Source organism: Porites lutea, chromosome 1 (genome assembly GCF_958299795.1).
Source record: "Porites lutea chromosome 1, jaPorLute2.1, whole genome shotgun sequence".
Taxonomy (NCBI): Eukaryota; Metazoa; Cnidaria; class Anthozoa; order Scleractinia; family Poritidae; genus Porites; species Porites lutea.
The window spans coordinates 9,023,270-9,033,419 of record NC_133201.1 but is presented as its reverse complement, the minus strand read 5'-3'; the positions used below and the strand labels follow the sequence as shown (position 1 = coordinate 9,033,419).

Sequence of the window (10,150 nt, the reverse complement as noted above, 5' to 3'; positions counted from 1 at the left end):
ATATGATTCAAGAAATGGATAATAAAATCAGCATCAGTTTGTTTTATTTAGTTCCTTCAATTTCATAAGGATTTTTCTGAAGCAAGTTGTTACCTGACACAGGACTGATCTATTTACCTTCTCAACAGTTGTTGCACGTTTTCTTGCATACGTCTTGAGGAAAAGTATTATTACAGTAGTTGTGTTGCAAAAAATATGAGCAATACGACTGAGGCCATTCATCTTCACAGGACGCTTAAAAATAATGATAATAATGATATTACTATTGTATTGGCCCATCCCAAGAAAAAAAATGCCCTGCCGCCAGGGAGTAATAACAGGAAAAAATAGAAACTGGGATCAACTGTCTGCTGATTAAAAGGAAAGAAATTGTATATACACATCTTTATTCCGGCCAAAGACAAAAATTTGAGATTTCAAATAGGTTTGAGATATTGAATCTTTAAACCGACGTTAAATCTTCCTCTTACGTACTTCTCAGAGATATGGCTGATAATTTACAGGTTACCTAATTTCAATATGCTCCCTTCAGCTCCTGCTAACAGAATTTTTCAAAAGGTAACTGTTTCGTGTTTACAGAAAGTTGATCACGTGACCACCTGTTGCAAAAGGCTTTGTTACCTCTCTTCGACTTTCTGAATGAAGTCTCCATATCCAAGTTAAAGTGAATATATTACTTTACACTAAAACGTCACCTCGGGTAGGAATGCGGTTTCATAGTTTGTTCGTTTCGTATTTTAGTTAGAATTGCCTTGGTTAGGGGGAAAACGATAGAAATCGAAACAAAAATAAAATAAGAAATAAATAAGTACATAACGTACTAGAAGTTGCATCCAAAACAGATTTTACAGAGAGCTCCTCTGTTATATGCACACGCACATATTAGCAGTAAGAAAAATTTCCACTAATATTAAAGAATACTTACAGTCGCCACCTTGGTCTCCTAAAAAAATATAGTAAATAACAAGTTCATTTAGCGAAGAGTTAAAAAAAGGAAGGCAAACCCTTGAATATCGGTCTTAGGGCTGGTTTTCACTAGCGACGGAGTCGGAGTCGGAATCGTAAGCAGAGTGTTAGCGGAGTCAAAAATCGGAGCCGTAAGCGGAGCCATAAGAGCGACGGCATCGGAGTCGAAGAATCAGAACGTTTCCATTTTCTTCCGAATTCGCTTATGACTCCATCGCTTACGATTTAGTGAAAACCAGGTTGTCGGAGTCAGAAGCAGAAGCAGAAGGATAAACCAATCCCAATGTACGTTCCCACACTTTGTGATTTGTTTAGTCCTTCCGCTTCTGCTTGCGACTCCGGCAACCTAGTTTTTACTTGATTTTAAGAGACGGAGTCGAAAGCGGAATCAGAACGCTGTTTTCACTAGATCGCAAAGTCTTACGCTTCTGATTGCGACTCCGACTCCTACTCCGTCGCAAGTGAAAACCAGCCTTTAGTTGGCGCCATGACGATCTGACGGAGATATAGATAGTTGACTTGTGCCACAATTTTACCACCTGTTCTTGCCAGTGTTAGTACTAACTCGTCCAGTTTAAACATCCAAGGCTGCTGCGCTTATTTAAAAGCACTTATTAGGTTTATTGCTTTTCAATATAAACTGATACTGATACTGATACGGATACTGATAATGACAATGATAATGACGATGATACCAATAATGATAATAACAATGATAATGACAATAATAGTGATAATGGCAATGATAATAGTAATGATAGTGATAGTGACAGTAATAATGATCATGATAGTGAAAACGATAATGATAATGATAGAACAAAACTCAGTGCAAGGCGGGCACTACGCCAAAGGGCTAATTTATCATAGGCCAATATTTCAGCTACCAAAATTAGCCTTCCTCAGTGCCAGACCTATACAGAGAGAAAATATCTTTTATAATGATGGTGATAATGATAGTAATAGTGATAATGATAACGATGACGATAGCGATAACGGAAATGGTAATGATAGTGATACTAAACAATTTTCACTGTCAGAGCAACCACTTATTACTGCCTTCGGGAAACTAAGTTATGGGAAGCGAGATCTTGTAAAGGCAGAGGGACCACTTATTACTGCTTTCGGGAAACTAAGTTATGGGAAGCGGGATCTTGTAAAGGCAGAGGGACCACTTATTACTGCCTTCGGGAAACTAAGTTATGGGAAGCGAGATTTTGCAAAGGCAGAGGGTCGTAAGACAGAGAACGGAGAGGGGTATACACGTCGCCGAAGGGGAGGTGGAAGGGTCAAAAATATAACCCGACTAAGAACGGCGTTATTACTTGACAAAAGATACTGTTTAAATGGGCAAAAGAACTTCCCCCGAGACTCCCCCACATGATTGTCTGTAATGGCCTGGGAGGCTAGGAGAATACCAGCATTGCGCGCAGGCCGAATCCGTGGTTATTCTAATAGAGAAAATAATAAACTATTTTCACTGTCAAAACAACCACTGACTGCCTTCGCTAAACTAAGTTATAGGAAGCGAGATTTTGCCAGAAAAGTTGCAATGTTAAACCGACACTTTAATGATACTCTCTCCAGAACTCAGGAAAAAAGGAATCCATTCCTCTTCACAACACTAGAACAACAAGCTAAAAGGTAAGAAGGAAAGAGGTCCGGTCCAGCTAGGGAGATTACCCTCCCAATCACACCAACAACTTCGTAACCCAAGCCTATTCAATTTGCTCGCAAAGGAACTGACGGTGCAAGTTGTAGATGAAAGGGAAAAAAAGGCGGGAAATAACTACCCTATTTACTCGAATAAGCGCTGCGTCGCTTAGTTTAATTTTCGTGTCTCTGGCACGGCGCTTATTGACTTTTCCACTCCATGTGCGGCGCTTAATCGAGGGCGGCGCTTATTCGAGTAAATTCGGTAACCTGATAAGGATAGGCCTACCTCACATACGTAAACAACAACGACAAAACAAAACAACGAAAGGAAAACATATTAAAAAAGGAAGGGTAACACCCGCTAACCCGACGGACCAGGAACCCATCCTGAGACGGATTATAGGGAATATTGTTGATTTCCCTTCTGGTCACGGTAGGGGCGGGAAGGGAAAAAAAGCCGAACAAAAAATTTAGCAACAAAAGATGTGACATAAAACCAAACTCTTTCCAAGATCGAACATATACACGACCAGACTCTTTCTAAGACCGAACAGAGGATGAAACGTCTTTGCCAGGTCGAATACTCTAATAAAAATCTTCCACAGGTCGTGCACATTGCCAAAATCTGTCTAAGGTCGGAAACAAGACCAAATCTTTTTCAAATCGAAAGAAGGGCCAGAATCAGTCTTTCTGTGGCCGTCAACATACGACCCAAACATTTTCGTGTCGAACACGCGACAAAAATCTTTCTCAGGTTGAGCACACGACCAAAATCATTTTCAGGTCGAACACACGCGCGATCAAAATCATTTTCAGGTCGAACACACCACCAAAAACATTCTCAGGTCGCGCACTCCACCAAAAAGGTAGACAAAGCAAGCATTACCGGAAAACAGAGGTAATAACTGAATAACATACAAACGCGGAATATAACCTGAGAAGAAACAGAAACCAAACCTGGATGAATGAGCCTAAATCTGCTTGGGGTTGTTGCATAAGAACTCGCTTGTTCAAGTACATGAGCTGTCAAAGAGGTTGTCCAAAGCTCCGGGGTTAGGTTCTAGAGGAACGGCCAAGTAAAATTTCTGTGGGTTCGGCGACGCGACAAGAAACTGACACGAAAGTTATGACCCGGCCGAAGAACGGCGTTACTTGGCAAAAGACACTGAAATCACGGGATAGATGGCTTAAATAGGCAAAAGGACTCGCCCCGATACTTCCACACGATTGTCTGCAATGGCCTGGGAGGCTACTGGTATACCAGCATTGAGCGCAGGCAGAATCCTTAGTTATTCTAACAGTGAAAATAGTGCTTATGATAATGATAACGCTAATGATAATGATAACGAATTAAAATAGAAGTTATCTAGTGAACTTTGGCAACATGATTAGGATATCAATTTTCATAAAAAATTACCGCATATTCCGCAGGTTACAGGGCAATTGTTTCTCATTGCAATTCCAGTGTCTGCATCTTCACAATAGTCGGCGTATTCTTTGCATGAAGCATGGGTGTCGTTACATGAAGTCTGTTCTGAAAACAAAAATGGCTTCAACATTTGAGATAATGTTAATGAAAAGATTAAGTATCTTTCAATTTAGCTGTCTCAATGGAAAGCGTTATGTCAGCCTTGTGGTATACAAAACTGCAAGTCTTCAAAAAAGCAGCTTTTAAGAAGTTCAGTTTAAATTCAGTTTATTGTTTTGCCATAATGATATACAAAAATAAAAATAAAAAAAATTCAAAATATTTAAAAAAGCTAATGGCGACATAGTTAATTGAGTGGAATGGTTATGAATCCCGTCAGACTCCTTTGTTATATTTTTTTTTGTGGGCCTGAAAGTGCACAACGTTGAAAAGCATTCCTTTCATGATTGTATTGACCAATGTAAAACGTTGCATTAACTTATTCCGTAACATTTTGCCAACAGAAAACAAAGGATTGTACACTTTCAGTGTGCTTCCAACATAAACTGCAGCACTGTTGTTTTTATCATTGATGTTTGTCGCTTTTCATAACCATTCTCCTCGATCTAATAACTATGAGGCGAGGAAGCCCAAGGGAAGCCACCGGGCTTATGAGGAATGGGCTTCCTCAGTTAAATTATTACAACAAAATATCAATTACTGAGGTACAGTAAATCTTAAGATATATTAGATAATCGTATTAATCATAATTAGGCTAACAAAAGCGAAAGGAATTTTAAAAAAAAACTAAGAATAAAATGAAAATGAAAAGGAGAGATTAAGAAGAGGAATGCTTTCAGTTTACAGCAACAAGAAGCGGTAATTGTTACATTTCGAATTTTAAAACTAAGAGAGTTAAAGAATTTAGGACCTTGGAAACTGAAAGAGAACTTTCTTTCTTTCCTTCTTTCAAGCATCAAGCTAGCTATCTTGTGGATAGACGATTGACTGGAGTATTAGAGCCGTGTCAGAAAACATTAATTTCACTCCACAGAAACCACCAATCAATTTAAAATTCTTTTGTACTTGGATTTATTCCAAGGTTAAAGAATACAACTAATATCCATTTTTAGTTGTTAGTTGCAGTGTCATGGAATCGACATGGAAGGTTGCCCGGGCCACGTCCACACGAATCCGAATACTGGCGCTAAAACCACATACATACTTGATATTTGCATCAAGAGGAATACGGTGTGGTGTATCTGGTTTAGATTTACCCACTAACACGAATACGCTAAGGCGATTTACTTTGCTAATTACTGGCTAATAGGCATGCGCAAACAGAGCCAGCGATGTGATTTCGCCGCATTTTTGAGTATTGTTGTAGCTAAATCGACCACTATCGAGCATAATGGCCAGGCCTGCCTGTACCGTCGGCGCCAGGCACTTGTTTACCCTGGGCGAACCCTAAATCTTCTTTCAAAGAGGTTCAGACTGAAGGCGTTTTACACGACTTTGTCTCGAACTGAACGATTTCACAATCTGTATGAATTAAGTCTTGAAGTTTGAACTGATGTCGTCAAAACAGCAAAATTTATTTTAAAGCATGCAATAAGACTGGCAATATGAGCGAGAGCTGTAAACAGAAACATGGTTGTCTACCATTTTGAACTTGAAAGTTTTCATTTAAGACTAGACCCGAGTTCATGACATAGTTGACGTCAAAAAGTTCCGGTTTCAGTCTTCCACACGCGAATTCACCAAACCCGTCGACTCCAAAAGAATCCGCTGTGCAAGACAGTTTCAAAAAATACAGTCGAACCTCCCGTAAGCGACTACCCAAAATGCAAAGTCTTAGTGGTCGCTTAGAGGAAGTGGTCGCTTACAAGAATCAAACCACGGGGCGCCTCTTCCAAGAAGAGGTCCGGGCACATCTGCTTTGCGAAAAATAATTATTGCATACAATTTTTAAGTTACGCCATGTATGGGTCCACGCCGTTACTAATTAGCTCTTTGTATATTCTAGGAAGCACAGTCCACACAGCGAAGTTAGAGATCAGAGAATGCGTCAAGTCGTCGCTTACAAGAGGTTAAAAATATTTAAAAAATCATTAAACTTTCAGGCCCAAAAAGTGGTCGCGGTCGCTTACAGGAGGTGGTCGTTTAGTAGAGGTTCCAACTGTAAGGCTTTGACTGGGAAAGTTTTGGTATTTTGGCTAAGAGATGGCTTACGAGAGGTGGTCGCTCATGGAAGTTCCCTGGTTTCGTGTGGACAGAGGGCTGATTCCTATATAAAAGTAGCGGTTTCAAAAGTATTCGGATACGTGTGGACGTGGCCTTTCCATAAGTCAGAATAGTCCAGATTCGAATTAAAAATTACCGCTGAATATAAACATTAACGACACAATCATACAGGGTTATCCTCGACGTAAAGTAAAATATTCAGAAATTCTGGCAAGTAAGTATCCTTACTTTGCCTATTTATTATTTGGATTTTTTCAGTTGTATATTGGTACGTGTGCGTGCGCAATTTAATTTTGGGCGCGTGCATTATTTATTTATTTACTTATTTATTTATTTAAGTTGCGTGTACATTTAGTACGTTTAATAACGTCTTAGTTTTACTTTGCGTTATTTTGCTCACTTATATGTGTTGTCCGCGACTGTGCTCACACGGTGGGTGGCTCCTTCTAAAATGTTCTGCAATTGGTATAGGATTTAATGGGGCCGAAACCAATTGTGGAATTGCACGTATTTTAGGCATCCTACTTATGAACAGTTGGGACACGTAGATATATTTTTTGGCAACTACTATAATTTTCAGTCTGTCTACTTTGAATACAGATTTCAGTAGCCGGGGCTAAAAAGCGAAGCTCTCGTTAACATGCCGATAGTTTTGTGAATAACAACAGGAAAACCTTTGAACGTGCAACTAGCACACCTTTGTGCATTTTGTTGCCCCTGTTTTGCACGACTACAAAGTGAAACTTCTTATAGTTACAAGTTTGGTAGACGAAATAATGTCGTATGTGTTCATGTTCGCCTTTTTATCACTGTCGCTCATTTTTACCTTGGTCAGAGCGTCAGGAGCAGTGGGCTCCTGTAAGCGCTGTTTGTTGAACAATTCTTAGTCTGAGGACTACAATACTCACCACTTGTTGTATTTGATGTTGAATTTTCTGAAGTTACTGAGACAAAGAAAAAAGAAAGAATCAATGGGTCGGTTATTTAAACAAAGTCTCACTTAGGCTGCGCGGTTTAAGAAATAATTGGACCTACAAATCCCTTTCTTAATATGGTGGGTTAATGTAAGAAAATAAGTTCTTTTCCAGTCTCCGCTATAAATGCTTTTTGGAAATTGTTAGCGATAAATGGTGTTTAGATAAAAGCGTTGGGCAAACTGGCAATGGCTTAGGGCACTGTTTTTGTTACACACGGGCTACACTCCGTTTAAATAACTGACCCAGTATGTCTATGGGCAGTTAAACTCTGAAACGAGTTTCTTTTCGGAACAACAAGCTCACTCGCTGTGATCTGTTATCATGTTTAATAAGTTAGCTGTTCACTCAATTTCATATCAAACCAGCCGAACTTACACCATGGCCTATAACAAGGAAAGATTCTCCACTAGATCCGGGCAAAGGTTTGAATCGCGTTTGTTCATATACCTCATTAAGCCTATTCGTTTGTTTGTTTTTGCTGTTGTTTTTTAAATTCCTTTACATAAAGTACTCTTTGTATTATAGAGGGGGTGTATCGGTTCAATGCCACTCACGCCCTCCCCCCATTGTAGACGGGCCTGCTGCCAGCCTAGTGTACGAGACTGTGGAATATGTGTTCCGCAGTCGTGACAACGTGACACATTTTTATTGGGAAAGTTTTAAACAAAATTATAACACTATGATGATGCTGGCGTGACATCAACCTGTCGTTACTTACTATATATGAAGTTGATGCCAAGTCTCTCGTCGTCCGTGAGATTCATATTTTGGTTATAGGGCTTGTATGTTCCATGCATAATGGCGTCAGATTTAACGGAATGCTTTAACCCTAGAAGATGGCCAATCTCATGAAGAGCAACAGAGAAAAGATTTTTCCCAGTTGAAACTCCATCAGTAAAGGTCTCGTCGTCATCAAAGTGCGCGTCTCCAGATTCAGGAAAAAATGAATGAGCCAATACTCCATTCTCGCCATCGAAATCATATGAACATGGACTGTGATGACGGGTAAAAAACCTACAGTATGAAAATTTAACCAAGATAAAAGAGACCTTTTTTTAATGACGGGCCGATTACGATGACGAGATTTTTTTTTTACAGAGTCGTGCGCGTGAACCAGCGTCAATTTTGGCGGGAAAACGTTATAGCCGTCGTCATTCTATCACACAGCGAGAATGTCGTTGTGGCTTTGACAAGTTATGTTATATACGTTTTACCATTTATCATCATTCTTCTTGAGCACAAAATGCACAGAGTCGATTTTTTTGAGAATATGGCCACCGGCCGGTCGGTCGGATCGAAAAAAAAAACTTAAAATAAAATCACAAGAAGTCTCGGAATAGGAGGCCCTGGTACCCTGGGACGATGTTAAAAGTTAACTTTCACATAACTGGATTATCAAAATGTACAATTTGCTTTAAAAAATGTTCCTGTTTTTCTCTATGCTGCTACTATGATCATTTTTCAGATAGATTAAAAGAATTATTTCAAGTGAAAAATGGTTTAACTACGTCGTTACTTTTTTTTTTTGAAAATGCCAAAAATTTGGGTCGGTCGCACTATGCTAAAAGGAGAAAAAAAAGAGAGAATGGCCTATGCGGAAAAAGAAAGTGAAACGTTTCCTCGTAGTAATAGTCGTCCTCGGCGAATAAAGAAATAGAAGTTAAATAATCTGTGGGTAGGCTAGAAAATTATTGAACCAGATAAAGGTCAACTTACGACACTGTGATATCGGAGGAATTACTGAGGGAAGCGTTATCTGTAACATCTACAAAGGACAAAGGACCGATCTCTTGCCACTGTGTAAAGGCCTTTCTGAAAATTTTACGCTGCTGTGTTGAATTCAGCGTTCCATTTGAGGCATAGTTGTGGAAGCTGTATGTGAGATTCCTTTTTTTCCATTTGTCCCCAGAAACGGAAAACCGTTTAACTCTTCCTAAAACATCATGTTTGAAAGTCACTGTGTTGGACAATGCAAGTATCATCGAGTCATGGATTATATCATAGATAGACTATGTTAGCACCCATTTGATTGGTGACGATAAAATATATATAATAGCGCGAGGTGATTATATCACAAACCAGTGGGTACAAGATCGGTGATTAAATCGTGAACAGAGAAAAAGTTTGGGATATGAGAAGAGAACACTTGTAAGAAGAAGAAGACCGTGATGAAAATTGTTCCTTTTAACGTTTTGTCCCTTACTCAAATTATCAAGCCGGCATATACGTATTACGTTTCCTGTTATTAGTGACCTTAAGATACACCGTTTCAACCTACGAGTACGGGTAAGCGAACATGCTTACCTCACAGTTTTATAAAGGGCAACCATTATTTCCTAGATGTGATAATGGGGAACCCACTCTAAGCGGTAGTAGCCGCTTCTCCCGCGTAAGAGCAATCTACCCGTATTTAGGGCTACGTGCACCGTAATTTTTAGGGAGTTATTATAACTCCAAAAATGGAGTGAAATTTTTAGGTACAGGATAACCCCTTTTTTGGGGTTATTTTAACTCCTACTTAGTTTAACTCCGAATTTGGGGTCATTTTTACTCCTGAAAAAGAGTTTTTTTTACTCCCAGTCTGCAGTTAAAATAACTCCGAAATGGGGTTACTTTTACTCGTTACATGGGTTGTTTTTACTCTTTTTGGAGTTAATTTAACTCTGAAAGTGGAGTAAAAATTTTAGGTACAGGATAACTTCTTTTCTGGGGTTCTTTTAACTCCTCAATATCTGGGCTCACTTTTACTCCCGAAAAAGAGTTCTTTAAACTAACTTTTTGGGGTTAAAATAACTCCCCCAGAAAAAACTCCACTGTAAGGAGTGCTAATTTACCAGTATCCGCCTGTACACGGAAACGGTATATCTTAAGGTCTCTATTCACTAAAAAGTGAAGGAGTGGA

At 39.3% G+C, this 10,150-nt stretch overlaps 1 protein-coding gene across 1 annotated transcript in view; it reads right to left on the bottom strand.

Annotated features, from left to right (window-relative positions):
- The window catches only part of LOC140934797 (matrix metalloproteinase-24-like), a 31,875-nt gene that overhangs the window by 1,784 nt on the left and 19,941 nt on the right, over positions 1-10,150 (bottom strand). The window contains exons 3-8 of the mRNA XM_073384365.1: positions 8,965-9,181; positions 7,967-8,262; positions 7,180-7,215; positions 4,037-4,153; positions 926-943; positions 118-234 (exon numbers count right to left, since the gene is read on the bottom strand). Coding sequence (XP_073240466.1) covers positions 122-234; positions 926-943; positions 4,037-4,153; positions 7,180-7,215; positions 7,967-8,262; positions 8,965-9,181 — 797 coding nt within the window. The 3' untranslated portion in view covers positions 118-121. The remainder of the gene's footprint in view (positions 1-117; positions 235-925; positions 944-4,036; positions 4,154-7,179; positions 7,216-7,966; positions 8,263-8,964; positions 9,182-10,150) is intronic.